Below are 19541 nucleotides of genomic sequence, written 5' to 3'. Positions count from 1 at the left end.
GATGGGAGCTTTTTGAGGACCAGTGCTTGGGAACACAGATTACAGTCAAGAATGCACTGAGTGACAACCAAAGTGGAATATCTGAGAATTTCTCAGAAGAGTGTATTCATGTTCAAAAACAGAGAAATATTTTGTGGGTCATAAAAGAAGAAATGAAAAAGAAAGAAGTGAAATCAAAAGTAAAGGATGGATTTTATTGAGTTTATATTTCATTTAAATTTCATCGTGTAGAAAAAAGAAAAATCACTTAAAAATTAAACTGGGACATGCTTGTACAAATTAACTATGGCTGGGAATTTTGCTTTAAGGAGGAAAATATGTTGACTTCTTTTCTCCATATTCTTTCTGTTGATTTTTAATGTAATGTGAACTTTGTAAAATATTAATATACAAAGTCTGATAATAAATAAGCATAAGAATTCTGGAAAGCTGTACATTAAGAATGCTATAAACTTAGCAATTCTTTTAAGAGTGAACATTTTAGTGAAGAATACGGGAATAGGTTGAAGAAGCACAAGGAAGAGGTGAGAAAAAATTTGGAAATACTCGTGAAAATAAATATTTGTATCAAGTTCTAGGAAAACTGTGAATAACCCTTAAGAATCCAGTGTTATTCTGTCAACCCCCATTGTTTTTCATAGACTATTGGAATATCCTTGTAAGCATGATAAAAATCTAACCCTGAACTTCGAGTTATCTGCTCTATTTAATGGAAATTCTAAAACAATGCAGATCAAACTTGGTCATTCAATAATTCTATATGAAAAATGGAAAAACATTGTATTTATTAGTTTATACCACATAATCTCATTTAAGCTTGATACCCTTTTCCCAGCGTTTCTCCTACTTTTTAAAGCCATCCATAAAGTAATGTGTTGGTGATGACCTACTCATTCGACATGAACAGTTTTCTGTCGAGGCATTTTTTCAAGCTGGCAATAAAGAAGGGGGCCACTGAAGGCAACATCTGGTGAAAAGGTTGATTTTGTAATAATTCAAATTTTAATTACATAATTTTGACCATCCAAACTGCTCAAGTGTGCACATGCTCTCTTGATGGAAGAGAATTTTTTCTGTGCAGAATGAGGATGGTTTTTCTTGATTTCTTCACTCAGCTGGTGCAGTAGCGATACATAATCATTAATCATTTATCTTTTATGGGAGTAATCAATGTAGATGACTCCGTATGCATCGAAGAAAGCCGTGACCATCACCTTTTTGACCGATTTCACTGACTTTGCCTCCTTTGTGGTCGGATCATCTTTAGTAACCCATTGTTTTGACTGTTCCTCTGTCTCCAGAGTGTAGTAGTTGATCAACGTTTTTCCACAGTTATATGTCAATGTAGAAATTTGTCGGGCTGGATATATTTGAAACTTGGGTGGCATTCTGCAGAGGCACGAGGCTTAATAAAAGCAAACATTTTCGGATGCTACATATTTAGACTGGAGGGTGTGTTATAGTTTGATAGCAGTCCAAAACACTCGTTGACTGAACATTCTTTGCTCAGTGTGTTAGTCGGCAAGCATTTTCCTTAACCAACTTGCACATAATTTGTGATATCCGAACTTTTCTGTTTCAATTTTGTAAATAGTAGTGTATCCAACAAGATAAAATTTATCAGCCAAAACCACAATTGTCAGTGGTTGATCAGATCGCAGTTCTTGGTCCACATGTGGAGCAATTTCATGCGGGTGACAATCATGAGTCGTATGTGTTTTCTTTCCGAGTATCTTTTGTTCACAGTCCACTTCATTTGTAGATGCAAACTTTAAGTCAATGTATAGCAAAAGTAAAAATAATTAAATGGAGAAAAACCTCCAGAATGTAAATCAAGAGCATGCCATGCAAACTTAAGCGGCAGAAGTCCTCAACTTTTCACATGGAGATTCTATTTATTGGTACTTTCTCTCCCACGTGTGTAAATAAGTGCGGAACCACACTTAATGTACATTGGAGCACAATAGAATAGTAAACGTTTCTCCACTTCTCCTTTCATGGAAACTTAACGTTAGTCCCTGGTATTCATAATTTTCTTATGTTAGAGCATCATAAGTCATGGTTTCTAAGGAATGAAATGAGATCTTTTATGATGAATTAATTACTTTTGGAAGAAATAAATCCCTCCTCTAAAGGGACTACTTGAGACGTTTTAGGTGTGTAGAAATTAACTGTATAATGTATTATGGGTTGCCAGTGAAAGCCTAAAATATTTTATTATAAAATCTTAAAATATTAGTTTCCCAAAATATATTTTTACGACATTTACGATACGGTTGGTTCCAATTTGGGCAGTTATTGTATATGTGAATGCAATGAACTATGTATAGGAGGGTAGTCCCATAAGTACCCGGCCTGACCTGGAGATGGTGACAGTTGTTTGACAAATATCACTGTATTAGATAGTACGCTATCTATTATGCATATTTTTCAAGTTTGAAGGCACCACGTTGTTTAGTATTTGTTTGACAGCCATCAATTTAAACGAGGCTGTGCGAGCTATCAAGACGAGCATCGCATCGGTCCACCAAATGAGGTGACGACTCCAGAAACAGTGGAGAAAATCCGCAAAGTGATACTGGATGATTGTCGATTGAAAGTGCGCGAGCTAGCAGACATAGCAGGCATTTTAAAAAGTGCGGTACGTCGCATATGAGAAAGCTGTGTGAGATGGGTGCCGTGTTTGCTCTCACTCGAGCAAAACCAGTGTCGTGAAGATGTTTCAGTCAAGTGTTTAGCAAAGTTTCACTGCAACAAAGAAAAATTTTTGCGCCGTTTCATGACCATGGATGAAACATGGGTCCATTACTTCATACCCGAAACAAAAGAACAAGCAAAACAATGGATTCGAAAGGGGGAACCAAAGAAGGCAAAGACCGTTTCATCTGCAGGCAAGGTACTGGCGTTGGTTTTTTGGGATGTGCATGGTATAATGTTCATTGACTATCTTAAAAAAAGGAAAAACTATGCGTGAGTATTATGCGGACTTATTGCAAGGCTTGAGCCAAGGTTTCAAGCAAAAGCAGCCGCATTTGGCTCAGAATAAAGTTGTTTCATCCAGACAATGCACCAGCTCATTAATCTGTTACTGCAATGGCCAAAAACGCACCTGCGAGCCCCCACCCCCCTCAAATCCTTCCAACCCTCCCCGCCCTCACTCTGTCCTGAGGGTATATATGCTTGCTCTGTCTGTTTTGCAAATTTGTACCTGATAATGCCGCAAGTCGGTGAAACGCGTCGTGCCGTATAATAAAATCTGTGGAAAAGTACGAGTCTTTCTTTCTATTTCAATAATGGATATCAATTACTTCCACGAAGTGAAGCCTGAAACAATAGAATATATTCATGAATTAAAGTTTGAATCGTTACATCATGCACCTTATTCGCCAGATTTAGCCCCCTTGGATGATTTTCTGTTCGTAAACTTTTAAAAATGGCTCGGTGGTGAAAGATTTTCCAACCGTGAAGAAGTGGTCAGCGGTTAATGGCTATTTTGAGGGGCAAGACAGTTCTTATTATAAAAAGGGTATCAAACTTTTTGAACATGGCAGGGAAAAGTGCATACAGCTGAATGGAGATTGTTAGACGAATAAATAAATTTTTTCCAAAATGTTTGGTTTTTCTTTGTTGGGTCGGGTACTTCTGGAACCACCCTCATAGTATGTTGACGTAGTTGATATTACCACTTTTCAAAGCTTTGTCTTAAGAGTGAGGCAGCAGTTGTTACGCGTAGATTATTAGTTGCAGGTTTCTGAAGGATTAAATCTAGGGTATTCTATCTATTAATGTAGATTGGGTGTTTCCCCCCCCCCCCCCCCCCTCCCCCTTTTTTTCCATTTTGCTCCTAATGGTGTGGTCTCATCCATATGATAATTTTCATTTGCCATTTGAAATGTTTAATTTTAGATTTATTTATCAATTAATAGGAAGGTCGTCTGTGCCTTAATTGCAACCGAATGGAGCAGAATGAATGTGAATGCCCGTGCGAGTGTCCTCTTCAAGTTGATGTGTGCACAGGACATTTGGGCACCAAAGAGACAAAGAATCCTAGCTGCCCACATGTCACAGAGCAGTCAAGAAGTATTGTTTATAAGCCTGCTGTGCTGGATATACTGAAACCATGCTTCCTGTTAAACTGTGAACATTACACTTCTCAGAGGTATTAGATATGGAGAATGTATTACCTTTTTTTAATGCTATGCTACTTGCTATGCTTACTGTCTTTATTTTTTGTAGTGACTGTTTTGGTATAGTTGGTTGTGAGTGGTGTCAACTTGATTCTGATGGCAAGTCTCCATTAAAAGTGCCCTTTTGCTCTCAGCAAGCCAAATGTTTTAATGGGGTACTAGGGACGCAGACTCCATATGGGGACAGCCCTCTTGGTAAGTTTTGTGTTATCTTATTAATACTTTTGTTTCATTATTCCTACGAGATCATTTTGGGATGTGTACAGTGGAACCTTGCTTCATGGGGCATTGTTCTTTTTGGAATCATTCTTGCATAGAAAAACACCAGTTGATCTAAACAAATTTTTCCCAATAAATTAATGCATCGCTTTGAAATTGCTTTTCGTTTATCAATATGAGAAGCTACTTTTCAACAACCTTGAGAAGACATAATTGTTGCTTTGATATTTTCGTACATCCCATTGAAATCTCTCTCGTTAATTTAAAAAAAAATTTAATTTTCTCCTCTTTTTAAAGGGTATTGCAAATTGCGTACGTAGACTGATTGTATTTGCATGCCAGATGAGCCACAATCACCCCTTGATCTCGCTTTTCAACGATTTTACTTTTTATTTCTTTGGTTATATTTATAATTTAATGGCGGTCTTCTTGTGGCTCCTTCTTTAAAGATATTTTTGAAACTATACAAAAAATGTTATCAAACTTGGCGCTTAATAATCACAAATAACATGTGCGAACAAAATTTTGGAGAAATTTGTGATCACTGGCATCCCCCAGATGCTTGGAGAATGAGTGCTAAACGAACTGAGTGAGTAGGCCCACAGGAATCCTGGGAATTCCTCACACCTCGTCACTCATAATGTGAAACGTTGCTTACTAAGCAAGTCATTTAAAAAAATAATTTTTGTTCATTGTGCTAATTACTCAATTTGCAAGGTTCATTAAGTGAGGTTCCACTGTCTTTGAATACTTCAGCCACAGTGCAACTGAGTTAGTTATTACAATTTTACTTTAAGGTAAATCGTGATGAGAAGTTATGATTTTTTTAAGTGGTCATATTTTTCCTTTTGTTAATTCATATTATTTATTTTGATTGCTTATTTTGATATACATATTTTGATCATCATCTTCTTAGATTATTAGACTGATGATTGATTTTGATAACCCTATGAGCTATTATTGCAATGCACTACTCCTTTGTTATAGGCTTTTACTAAATTTTGTCCATTTATGCGTCAAACTGGATGTAGTTAAAAATGGAAAAATTAGAATGGACTGAAAGTATTATGTTAGCTTGTCAAAATTTATGCAAAGAGTAAGAAAATGTTCAGTATATTTCTATTTACCCTTTGATGAGATGAATGCTTGAAATTCGTCTCTGCCCAAATGAGTACTCACACATTCTTCATGGTGAGTCACTGGCTTAAATATTAGGCAGAGTCTACAAGAAACATGCTTTCACTTTTGCTGGTCTGGAGTAATCCTTAGCTAAAAAGTTATGTGGAAGTTATGCCTTTGCTAATGGTTTTGGATTTTTTTTAATATTCAGCCTTTTTAAAATTCAGTGGTAATATAATATGATACCATGGATATTCGTGCTGAGAAGTAACCAAGATCTTTTGTTGCTCAAATTCATTCCGATTGTCTAAGTAGGGGTCAAGCAAGTGCATGTTTTATCAGGATTTCAATAATGACCCCTATCTTTATCATTTTCAATGTTGTTGTGAGGTATCAAATGTAAGACAACTAACAAAAATGGGGAAGAAATTGGTCTAAAAGAATTTCTTCTCTCTGGGTGTACGTAAATTTACAGTTACCCCTGCAAAATCAAAGTTGGGCAAATTGTTCCATAGTAATGTGGACTGTGAATCCTAGCCCAGCATTTCCCATGTTCCCATGTATGGTTTTTAGTTACTTAACCCTTGTGGTTGATGAGGTGTGCTAGTATTAGAATGCTATGGTTTGATGTCTTATTCTATTGGGGTTGCTATTTATATGTTGAGCGTTGACAACACTATGTGCGTTAGAATAAAGAATTTTTATTGCTCTGGGAGCAAAGTCCCTTGGAGCAGAATACATGTTACATGAGGTTTTGAAACCTATGGAGTGAAACAGGTTTACATATAGCATAGAAAAACATAATTTAATATCGGTTGAATGAAACATACAGTACAATACATTCATACAAATACAAAGGACAATAGTTAAATATTTAGCCTGAAAGAACAGTAGTAAGGTCATTTTGGTAGTGTGGTAGACAGATATTCAAACATGTTCCCAATGAATTGGGATGAGTTCCTGGATAATTTTACTTTATTAGGCAAAGAGTTCCATAGTTTACAGGATGAAATACTGAATGACACTTCATATATAGCCGTGCGGTATTTGGGAAGATGGAATGTTTTTGTAATGCGGGTTGATCTCTTTGTCGTATGTGAATTGAATGTAAAATTTTCATATAAATATGAAGGGGTTTTAGAAGTCAGAACTTTAAATAATTGTGAGGGCTTTTGAAGCATTCTCCTCTGTTTGAGTTTTAGCCAATTCAACATTTTATTGTAAGGAGTTACACGTTCATTAAAACGCATATTAAAGATGAATCGTAGACAAGAATTTTGGAGCCTTTGTAATTTTGTACTTAGCTCCTTGTTCACATATCTGGAGATCGTCAGCATAAAAGTGATGTTTACAATGAGTTATTATGGTAGCTAGTTCTTTTATAAAAATAGTAAATTATCAAGGTCCAAGAATTGACCCCTGTGGAACTCCACATAGAACAGGGTGGAAAACAGATACATTCCCATCTTCATCTTTAACAGCATGCTGACGATTAGACAGATAGGAGCGAAACCAGCGAAGGACAGAGCAAGAGAACTTGAGTTTGCTCGTACGTTCCAGTAGTATGCCGTGGTCTACTGAATCCAAAGCCTTGCTCAAATCGAATTGGACTAAAACTGTTACCTTTTTTGCGTCTATGGATCTGCGAATATCATCAGTTACCTTTATCAAAGCCGACTGAGTGCTATAGAGCTTACGAAAGCCCGACTGATACTCATCGAAGAAATTCTGCCGCGTAAGATGCCTCACTGTAACCGTATGAACAATTCGCTCGAGAGGTTTGGAAATAGAATAAAGAAGTGCAATAGGTCTGAAGTCAGACATTTCTTTCGGAGTTATTATTTTCATTATCGGTCGAACTAGGGCAGATTTCCACAGGGTAGGAAATATAGAGTAATTGAGTGAACAGTTATAGATGTCTAGTATCATAGGCATTACTCTTTAGGCAACATCTGACTTTCCATCTGAAAGTTTGACCTTTTCTTTTTGCTCAGCGACAAAAGTCGTGAAGGTCGTCCTAAATCAGTTGTTGTGCCAGAAAACATTGATGCTGTGCAAGAACTAGTAAAGGAAGATCCTCTTGTGACTTATCGTGAGATCTAGGCATCCTTGGAAGTATCAATAAGATACTTAATGAACATTTAGCCTATGAAAAAATTTGTTTGCATTGGATCCTGCATAATTTGACAAAAGCTGAAAAAGATGCTCATGTCGATTGGTGCAAAGAAATGCTCAACAAATTGTACAATCGCGGTGCATCAAAAGCTGTGTCTAACATCTACACGGGTGACAAATCTAGGATCTATGCATATGAACCCGAAACAAAACAGCAATCTACTGTATGGGTCTTCCAAGATGAGCCAAATCCCATGAAATTGATTCATGCACGAAGCACATTGAAGCAAATATTGCCTGTTTCTTTGGAATAACTGGACATGTGGCTACCATACCATTAGAGCAAAGTAGAACCGTGAATTCTAAATGGTACGCAAACATTAGTTTGCCGCAAGTGCTTGGTGAAATACAGAGAAAGAAGCAGCAACGAAGGATCATTCTTCATCATGACAATGCCAGCTCTCACTGATCGGCTGAAACATCTACCTGTTTGACTACCCAAAATGTCAAATTGATGGGTCACCCTCTGCAGCCCTCATCTAGTGCTAAATTACTTCTTTTTTTCTGTTTATCTAGAAAAATTACATGGCCAACGCATTCAAAAACCATGTTTTGGAAGTACCTCAATCAGAGTGGAAAATGTGTTACGAAAATTGGTTCTAGCGCATGCAAAAGTGTATTGATTATTATGGAGGATACTTCAAAAAACAGCAAAGCTATTTTCAGCAAAAAGTTACTGTATTTTCATTTTTAGGCTGAAAATATAAATAGCAACCCTTGGACTAATTTGATTGTATCACCCAAGTCAATTTTTTACATTCTCATTCCCATTTTCATGTAGCTCTTTGTGAGGTTAATCCTTGTTAGCTCTCAAAAATTATTGTGCTCCTTAATGGTACAAGGCAGCTGAAGCATTCTTTCTTAGAAATAAATAAATTGCTGCACCTTATTCACAGGATGGTGTCCAATTTAATGCCTTTGTTATAAAGATGTTTACTAATGATGTGATGATGGCTTTTGATGCCTGACTGTTTGAATTCTTGTCTTCTCCACCAGCTTGAGAAATGGCACAAGCTGTAATTCATGTGATTAAAAATAGAAAAATATGAAATGAAATTTTTATGGTTAATTATATGACAGAATAGTGAAAAGTGATAATAAAACTGCTTGTGAAGTGATGGAGGTCTCAGAATATTACTCTGCAAATATTACTCTGCATATGACTTCGCTCATTCTCAGCATTGCATTACAGTTTCAGGCTTAACTTTGTGGAATTCTTTCATGATGAGGTTATAAAAAGAAGCTTTGCACTTCCACATAAAGATTTATTACTTCACACGACCATGGTTTCAATGCTGTGCTTCATCATAGAGTGACTTATGTGGAAAACTTCTCAACTTATATAGCCTGGCTCCTAGCCGGGAGGAGGGTAGGGGGAGTACTGGTGCAGCAACCTATTGGTGGGCTAGGGAAGAGTGGGGAGGTGTTTGTCTGCAATGGTTGGACTCTCATTAAGGGATGGTGGATGGTCATGACTGCCTTGGTGGGGGTGGGAAATGATATTGGAATGTTTTGGGGGGGATGGGAGAGGTATGTTATTTCCTTGACCGCCTCCGACTGAAGGGATGGCCGAATTTCCATCTCCTCCAAAGCATTCAACCCACGTCCTTTCCTTTCTGAATGAAGGATGTCTGGTGTGAAGTTTCTGGTATGATTCTTCTTTTCCAAGAGGTGTTTGGCGGATTGAGATCTGTTGTCTTTCTTTGTGAAATTTAATCAGTGTTTAATCCTAATAGCAAAAGTCCTCCCTGTCTGTCCAATGTAGATGGCATTGCAGTCCATACAATGGAGTTAATAAACCCTGCTTTGTTGCATTATGCCAATTCTGTCTTTGGGTGAACCCATTATGTTTTTTAAAGTGTGTTTGTTGTAAAATGCTGTCATCATTTTGTTCTTGGAGAGAATTTGTTGTACCCTGAGTGAAATGTGGCCAAGGAATGGAATTTTTTGCCATTGGTGCTCTTCAAGTTTAGATGTGTGGTATCTTCCTGGGCTATCTGTGTTTTTTTTCTGTTGTACATGTTGGCAATCATTATTTCCCTGTTCCCATTGTTGACTACAATTTGTTGTATAATAGGGAGTTCCCCTTGTGTTGTGTGGTGACATTGGGATATTGCATACCCTGTGTGACATGGTATGAAAGGCTGCATGTTTTTGTGAATGGTGGTGCTTGGATGTGGAGTGGATTAGATATGGAAGAAGGGACGGTGAGGAGCAAGGCATAAATTATTTTGCCCTTGAAATAAAACTTGAGTTTTGGAAGTGGAATAAGGATGCTGATCGAGGACAAGGTGGCCCTGGGAAGCCATGGAGCATCTCAGTTCTCCTCGGGCACAAGCTGTTCTGCCTTTGACTGACCTCTAACCTCTCGAGGAACAGCCGGTTCATAATCTGGTTAAAGTGTAAAATGCAATAAGGCAGTCCATCGCAATAGTAAATGTAATGGATCAGTTGACTGCAACTACACATTTGTATGGGTTCAGGTAATTACAATGAGTGCATGTAAAGTTAAATTTATGTGAAATACGTACATACTAATGTGCTCATATAGCATATTTGTACCATTAAAGGTTTAATGTATTCTAGGTTGTCCATTAATGGTAGGAACACAAATGTAAAATCTTTGGCTATTACTTGTTTTACAAGTGTTGAAAAATTTTAGGAATTTGGCTTGAATGCCGGCAGAAATGATTATAATATGGTCCTAATTTCTTTCTTCCCAAGATCCCTTGCCGTCAGAGGATGCATCATTTAGACCCACCCCCGTTGGCCCAGTTGCTGGAGGCATAATGGGTTTTTTTTTGATAATTGCACTGATAATATATTGCTACCGGCACCATGTCCATCGAAATAATCACTCCTACTTGAGCTCTGTACCTGAAACAGCTGTTAGAATGTCTCAGTTGGACAATGAAGTGGATGACGTGGACAGCCATGAAGAATCACTCTCAGGTGAGTGGCCGTGAAAGTTTGATGTGGTCATGTGATGCTGGCGTGCATCATAAAACCTCCTAAAATTTGCAAATTGCATTCTCCTTGCGCTGATGTGACATTTTAGTGATGCAATCATTTTCCCTCTCTAGGGTTACTAAATGTAAGAATGGTTTTCACTTTATCTTAAAATTTTATTGTGTTTTCATGCATAGATGTTTTTTTTGCCTGTAAGTGGTGAGTGTATCTGTGAGCAGTTACGTTACTTATGAATACTTAGGAAGCCTACGCGAATTGTTTTCTCCAGATCGTCCATTAAAAAGTTGTCTCATTTTTTATACTTTCAACTTTCATTGTAGACAGGATGGGAACTATCCTTTGGCTGGAAAAGCTAAGTTCATGCTAGGCCCTATGCCATTTATAACTTATGCAACATTTTTGGGGCAAAGACTATGCTTGCTGGGGTTATTTACCACTCTGCCCAATAAATACACAAACTGAGGCCATAAACTTTATTTTGCTCAATTTAGTCCACATCAATGTTGTCCCCTTCAAAGTACTCTCTATTTGTTGCTATGCACTATTCCATCTTCTTTTCAACTTTTGAAAGCACCCTAGGAAGCCCTCGGCAGTTATGATTTTTAGTTTTCTCGTCGTTTCTTGCTTTATTGTGTCCACATCTTCCCGGTGATGTCCCCTCATCGCATTTTTACATTTTGGAATAGGAAAAAGTCGCATGGGGGCAAGATCTAATGATTAAGGATGGTGATTGAATTTTTTGCCAGAAACTGGTGAACGTTCAATGCTGAATGTGCGGGTGCATTGTCATGGTGAGGGATCCATCCAGCATGTTCCGTTAAAATAGTGTGCACTGTTGATTTTCCTAAATTCAGTTCATCAGCTATCATTCGGACAGTTTTTTAATGGTCGGTAAGGACAAGGGACCGCACACGATCAATGTTGCCGTCAACTCCAGTGGTTGAAGGTCGTCCCGGCCCTGCATCATCCGTGGTGTCTTGTCAGCCATCTTTAAAATGTTTAATCCACTTGAAAACGGATGTTTTCTTCAGAACACCGTATATTATCACCGTAAACAGCTGTCAATATTTCAGTAATTTCTTGATACTTATCACTGCCCTTGGCCAAAAAACTTGATGTTGATTCGTTGCTCCGTGATTTCGTCAATTTCCATTTGCGACAAACAGTAAAAACAGGTTCAACAGAAACTGACATAACTGGCACCGTGCGCACAGCTAGATAGATGATCTGTCAATTACGGATGGTTCATTGGGTCTGAGGCAACTAGCGCCGCCAGTGGGCGGGGCTATAGTCCACGTCATGGCCGCCAGATTGCACCAGTTTGCGCATTTATTGCACGGACTGCGAATTGCCACCGCTGTCGATACTCTTGAATAGACATGTGTGGGTCATTCAACAACTTCTTAAGAAAATCGAGGAACATTATTCCGGGTAGATATTTTTTTTTCAACATAGTCGTCTGTAAAACAGCCGTCTGCGTTGGTGTTGACCTTTATGATTGACGTGCGTCATTTGCAGCCAAGCCATTTTTTCAGGTTTGGAAATAAAGAGCCACTAGAGGCCAAATCTATTGAATATGGTGGATGCTGTTATAATTTGCATTTAATTCCCTAATTTTTACCATTGAAAATGCACAGGTGTTCTCCAATTTCTGGATGGAAGAGAATTTTTTTCTTTGCCAAGGGAGGATGAGGAGGATATCTTGATACCTTCGCTGAATCGGTGCAATAGCAATGTGTAATTCTCTCCATTTATCATTTGTCTTAAGTAATTGATGATGATGTTTCCTCGTGCATCGCAGAAAACTGTGAAAAACCTTATCAGCCCATTTCACCGTCTTCACATGCTTTGGAGCCAGATTGCCTTCAGAAACTCACTGTTTCGACTGTTCCTTTGTCTCTGGAGTGTGGTAGTGCATCATGGTTTACAGTTATGTTAAATATACAGTGGGATCAATGCGGAAACTAGTCGGGATTTCGATGGGAAAGTATCAAGCCAGCCTCTGAATCGGCTACACAATTGCGTTTATTCTCCACTGAGAGCACAGGTGGCACCCATTTTGCCAAAAAAATTTCACCCAATTTTTCGTGCATAATTGAAAACACTGTAACTTGTGAAATGCCTGTGGTCTCATATATTTTGAGAACTTTGATTCATCGGTCATTCAAAAACATATCATTGCCTTTGTCAATCATTCTTGAGGCAGTCATTTTAACAGGGCATCCCTAACGATGTTAATAATTTTCAAATGTATGGACTTCTTTAAACTAATACACCTCATTGAAAGCATTCACGGATGCAAGAGCAGATGTGCCATTAACTTCGTCCGACTTGGCTTTATCTCTTTTCATGTTAAGCATCTTGAAGAGAAGTTTTTAATCATTGCATGAAGCTCATTTTTTTCATTTTTTCAACTAAACATTAGTTTGTTGCTTCAGTCTACATTAAAAGGAAGCCACGTGATGTATATAGCTGAAATGTCAAGAGTGCCATAGTGAGAGATGAGTCTTACTAAAAGCTAACCTTTCCCGGTATATCTCTCTTCTATTTTCTGAGGAATTTTTAACAACCTGCATAGTATTATAATTTTTGGTTGAAATATTGGCATGTTTCCATTATTCTTGTCCATTCGCCCTTCTTTTGCTCTTATTTATGAAATCTTTTTCTTTATTGCTGAATCATTTATTACTGCAAATAATTGGGAGTTGACTAATATTGTTTTTTCTTGAACAGGGAACAATATATTGCTGAACAGACAGGAGCCCATATCAGCTCCAGATGCTGGATTAGCAATATCACCATATCGAGTAAATACAGGCTACCGGAGGCCACCGGGTGGTGACAGTGATCATGGCTACTCTACCATGACGCCACATGAGGACTCCGAGCACATTCCCACAGTTGAGCCTCTTCTGCTGCTGCTACCTCCCGATTCAGAGCGGCGGCATCCAACGCCTTCGCTCTCTCCTCCGTCTTCATCTCGAGCCTCTTCCCCTTTCCCACAGTCACCCCCGGCAGGAGTATCTCCTCCACATCCCACCCTTCCATTGACTGTGTTACCGGAGCAACCAAATCATTTGTTAGCCCCCGTTACTGTTCACATGGTGGACATTCATTAGAATGATATCATTCTCATGAATTTTACATAAAGGAAGCGGGTACACTTTTTTACAAAGAGTTACCATTTCTTCAATTCCCAATCATTAAAATGTCATCTTGCAAAGTTGTGGATCATATTCATCTAAATAGGGCTATTTTAATACTCCTGTAATGGAAAATTTAAAGATTTACATTCTATGTTTATTTTGTAATGTATATGATCCTCACAAATGCTGCCTCTTCAAATTTTTACATACATTTTGTATAAAACTTGGAAACTTTATGACAGCCTTTGCATAAAAATAGAAGCCCTGGAAATTGACGTATAATATTAATGTTAATTTGCTGACACTAAATACCCTTGTTTCCTTTTCACCACTCTGATATTACCAAGTTTTTATTTAGTACACCCTTGTACGGTAGCGATACACACGAATAGGAGTGAATGAGTTTTTCATTAACAAGGATCACAGATATTCTTTGTTCCTATCTTGAAACATAATTAAGTGTACTTCAGAAAAAAATGAGGACTTGGTACTTAATATTATATGGCTGCTATTATCAAGGACCTTAGAAAATACTTTGGTTTTCTGAATAACTGGTGCAGTTTCACTGTGAAAGTCCCTGGGTCAGTATTTAAAGCCATTTTAATGTGATGTGGAAAACTTTGAGAAACTGAAAGCCAAAAAGTTAGTTTGGTATAATAGGTACAAATATTTCTGTGAATATGTATTATACTTCTTTATAATAATTTAAAATATATTTTCATTACAAACTTAATGGCAAACTAATAAGGGCAATTGGCAGTCAGAAATCTGAAAATGATTTCTGTGAAAAAGAAAGTCAACAGTATCAATTTCCAGGCTCTTTAAGCCTTCCCATCATTCTACCTCAGGTATTTTTTGGTGTAAATAACTTTTCTGTCATTATTGTGTGATTTGTGTTTGCACATTTCTCTTAGAGACTTGAACTTATGCTGTCTGCAGCTGATGAAATCAGGGATATGTAATAAATAATATCCTTAAAAAATTATATTTTTTACATCATTGCCATTTTAATTTTTTAATAACTTGAAACTGTAAGTAACACTTGGTGAGTTATGAACTAAACTAAAAGACTGAATTTGTGAAGTGATTTTTTTAATTTGATATTTGGAATGTCCCTGCATGAGTTTTCCTGGGTATGCTACTTATAAGTCACAGTTATTTAAAGACAATCATTGCTTCAGCATGGGAAACAGATAATTATGTGAATGTAATTGCTTGAAATGTTTTGTTGTATATGTGCCAATGAACTTTGCCCCTAAAGGAGCTGTACCTAGTTACTTAATTTCTGTTTATCTAGCATGATGTCGACATTTCTTGCATACATTTACAGATCTTTAAAAGTCATAAGACTTTTTTTCTAATTGTGTCAATTATTGAATATGATTTGTAGTACAATGCCTGCAGTAAGTGCAATGCAATAATCTCTAAATAGTTAAAAAGGTTTGATTTGACAAATCAACTTCTCACTTTGATTCTTTCCTTGCATAGGGTATGGCATGTAACTATAGTAATTTTTTTAAATCAGCTCATTTCCATCTCTTCATTTTCAGTTTACCTATTATGATTATTCTGGGTAGCACTTAAATAATGTTTTTTGGCATGTCTTTTGGTGCTGTGACTAATGAGTCATAGGAAAATATATGTTGAAATAATAATCGATAAGTACTATTGTTGGAAGAAATTGCACAATGCTTAGTTATGACAAGTAGAATTGAAATATGGCATTTAATGTTATTGCATGTAAAGTTACATTTTTGTGCAATGTTTGTAAATAACTGCATTTTTCTCATTTTGTGTCAATGATCAATTCATACAGAAACTTTTATGTGTCATATATTAGAGTCAAATAATTTTATCATTTTGTAGTAAATCATCCCCGCTGCTTATGTATTCTTGCAATGAATTAAATTACTCTCTGTTGTTCAGAAAATTCTTTTGGCTCCAATAATTGTGTAAGTGCAGTTATTTTCCTGGATCCATGAGAGGTTAAATTATTTTGGAATACAATAGACGTTTTTTGTTTGCAAGAAATATTTAATATACTTTTATTAACTACCCCTAAATCTTCTATGGGTTACAAATTCATATTTTTAAAACCAGATTTTGAGTACCACATTTAACAAAATAATAAAGAAAGTGGTACTTAAAATTAAGAACAGTTTGTACATAGTAAATATTGCATTTTGGAAACTTATTTAGAAACTTCAGAAAATTTTATGTTGTGGTAATTCTTGTAAGATATTTTGTAACTCTTGTCCACCGGGAATTGAGGGCTTTCAAGCCAGTCCAACCTTCAACTAGCTGCTAATTTTACCTCAAGGTATAATTATTTCTTCTATTTAAGATTTTGACCCAATGTGAAATGATTAATTTTATGTTATTCAAAATATTAACCCTCCACATGCCTTTCTTCTAATATATGTATTAATTTTTTCCCATTTGTTGTCATTAGTTGACATTTTGTCAGTATTAAACGTAGCTATGGTTTATTTATGCATAAGTGTGTCTGTGTAAATAAATGAGTGTCATCAGATTGAAGGGGGTTGAAAATGTTACAGTGTTAGAAGTGGATAATTTTTCATTTGATGATGGTGGAGTTTATATATTTTTCTCCAAATTCGGTTATTGGAGAGAATGACCAAATCATTTTTCGTAAATACATATATATTATAAAATGTTTGAATAAAACTGTTTTATTTGAATTTGTGCCAGAAATTTTGAGTGAACACTTTAGTGTTAATGTATATTTTATCTGAAATAAATAGTTGCAGCAAAACCTGCCTGCTCTAACCTTCTTTGGTGTAGCTTGTGATACACTTACCTGAATGTTTTGGAATGTTAATTTGTTGAGCTTAATTTAGACTGGGCTATTCAAAAGCCCACTGTAGCTGTATATATGAACATCATTACTCCAACCAAGCTGCTTATTTCAAAGCACCTTACTATCAATCCTATGGTAACAACTTCACAATAATAGAAGTCTTCACAGAGTCAGCAAGTGGCATTGAGGATTTATTTCAGATTGTAATGATTGTGTAAACATTATTAAAATGATTTTATTCAAGGCCAAGAGACGCTTATTTTGGAAATGGTAGAGCCAATGAGGGGAATGAGGCAAAACTTTCTGAGGATGACTTTTTAAACATTCGTCAGTATTCATCAACGATAAGATTAGGAAAGATAATAATCAATAGATTTTGTTGTGATTATTTTTTTAAAATTCTTGCACCTTAACCATCATCTTAGGTGAAGTGAGATGTTATCCATTGATCGTCAAATGACTTTTTTTTGAGACTTCAATGTATTTATGTACTTATTCACAGATCTATGTAGCTATTGCATTCTGCCCAAGGTGCAAGGAAAATACGATGTGGGACAAAGAAGTTCTTTAAGAAGTATATTTTTGAAGCAAACAAGCTTTTGTTTGTTCTTTTTTGGTACGTACTCAGTTTTCCATTGTCATGGCTATAAAATAATAACAGCATTGTAATATTGTTTATAACCAGCAAAACCCAATTTAACAATTAAGTCATAGTAAAAAAATGTGTGTAAAAGAGAAAAAATATTAATTTTGATACTAAATAGGTTCAAATAGTCTAACAATTGCCATAAAACTAATCAGAATAAATGAATTTATTGAAAACCCATTTAAAGGTAAACATTGGCGAGGACTAGACCTTTTGTTAAAACCAAGGGAAAATATTAGAATAAATGTCAAAAAACAAATTCATGTAGCTGTAAAAGTACATAATATAATTATGGAAGCAAGAGTTATGTGAGAGACTTTTACTATAGTATTTGATAAAAGTAAGTGAGGCCTAATGTCTAAGTTAAATTATAATTTTAATTTTTTTATTTATAATTAGAAAAAGCAATATTCAAGAATTGATTTTACTAGGAAAAAGTAGGTGTTTAATTATTTACCTAGAAATATCTTTGGTTTTCCCGAGGGAACTATAAATGAAACTTGTCCACCACAAGGATCTTTCCGCTAGGTACATTCAGGTGAAACTGAATCTTAAATGATAAGAAGTGATAGAATTCCTAAAACTCAAAAAAATGGTACATGGATAGGTATTCCATTAATGATTAAATAATATTAAAAGGTTTTTTGGAAAAGGAAACTTCACTATGATATTTATATTAAATGTAACTTATTGTTTTGAAACCAATTAAATATAATTACTAAATACTGCTGGCCCTTGTGGCGGTGGAATAATGTCCTCGTCTGCCAACCCCAGGGTCGCGGGTTTGATTACTGCCTGGGTGGGTATATCTCCACCTAGGGCTTGGGTATTGGTAAACATGCCCATTGTTACCACTTTTAATAGTCCGATGTAAAAGATCAAAAAGTGCTGTTTTTAGACTCAGGCTAAATAAATAAATAAAAAGTTAATCCAAAAACCTTAGGCATAGGTGATCATGAAATTAGTTTGAAATGCAGATAAAATTAATTCATCCGTATATATGTTGTGAATTATTTGTCAGGTTAATGGTCTTGATTCTGCTGTAAATTAAAATCAGAAAAATATAAAAAGTGGGAGCCTGCCGAACAGCCTGAGAGCTCTTCAAATGCATCAGTTGTTATAGTTTTAAGTTTAATTATGTGTCTGTGACTAGTGAGGTAGCAATGAATCCAGTCAAAAAATGTTCCATACACATTTATCAGTTTCAATTTGCAAAGAAATACTTCAAGTTTAACCTATTTTTTTAAAGGTAATCTACCGGTTAAGGTAGGTTTTTGGATGGACACAACTACCAAACAAATATTTTATTACTCCTAACAAAACACAAAATCCATCATCCTACTCTATATCAGGTCCCTCTTCATCTCTGAGTACTTTCTTCCTCCCTTCATCCCGTCCAACATCCCTATCCTGTTCCTTCCCTTTCCTCTTTTGCCCAACATTCTACCCTCTATCACAGTCTTCAACATCCCACTGCCGGTCAACACCCCCTTCATCCACTTTTCCTGCCTCCATAGGATTTCTCCCAACAAACCCCTCTCTTCGCCCACCATACCAAGTACTTCCTCATTTGTTTTCTTCTCTGTCCATTTCACCTTCTCCATTCTTCTCCACACCCACATTTCAAAAGCCTCCAATCTACGTCTATCCTCCTGCTTTAATGACCACGTTTCCGCACCGTACATAGCTACGCTCCATATCAAAGTGTTTACGAGTATTTTCTTAACATCCTTACTCAACGTCCGTGTCATCAACTCCCTCCTCCTTGTGAAAGCCTCTTTGCCTAGCGCAATTCTTCTCCTTACGCCCTTAATTCTTTGACCGTGTTGGTCCAAAACACTACCGAGATGCGTAAACTGTTCTACCTTCTCTAGTTTTTGCCCTCCTATTTTAATGTTAAGCTTGGCCTTTTTCTTTCTAGAAAATCGCATAACCTTTGTTTTATTAATATTGATTCTCATCCCATACCTGTTGCACTGAATTTCCAATTCACTCAGCAATGCTTGCAGCCCCTTGGCTGACAGACAAACTAAAGCTTGGTCATCAACAAACCTAACTGACTTTACGAATTCCCCGCCCACTTTCATTCCTACCTCTAGTTCTCCCCATGCCTCTTTGATCATTTCCTCTGCAACCCTGCCTTACACCCCTTCCTAGCACTGCCCATCCTGACTCCCCGTTTCCCACCCACACCTGAGCAGTCTGAGACATGTACAGGTTGCGGATTAGCCTCCTTTCCCTCCAATCTATTCCTATTT

At 36.6% G+C, this 19541-nt stretch overlaps 1 protein-coding gene across 2 annotated transcripts in view; it reads left to right on the top strand.

Moving 5' to 3' along the window:
- The window catches only part of LOC139687005 (VWFA and cache domain-containing protein 1), a 32893-nt gene extending 16301 nt beyond the window's left edge, over positions 1–16592 (top strand). For both annotated transcript variants that reach the window (XM_071584084.1, XM_071584085.1), the window contains 4 exons: positions 3927–4159; positions 4237–4382; positions 10425–10652; positions 13404–16592. In XM_071584084.1, the coding sequence (XP_071440185.1) occupies positions 3927–4159; positions 4237–4382; positions 10425–10652; positions 13404–13789 (993 nt within the window). In that variant the 3' untranslated portion in view covers positions 13790–16592. The remainder of the gene's footprint in view (positions 1–3926; positions 4160–4236; positions 4383–10424; positions 10653–13403) is intronic.
- The last annotated feature ends 2949 nt before the right edge of the window (positions 16593–19541 follow it).

This window comes from Hetaerina americana, unplaced genomic scaffold (assembly GCF_022747635.1).
Source record: "Hetaerina americana unplaced genomic scaffold, ioHetAmer1.1.p SCAF_16, whole genome shotgun sequence".
Classification (NCBI taxonomy): Eukaryota; Metazoa; Arthropoda; class Insecta; order Odonata; family Calopterygidae; genus Hetaerina; species Hetaerina americana.
The sequence above is the reverse complement of the archived record's forward strand: the minus strand, read 5'-3'. Positions and strand labels throughout refer to the sequence as shown.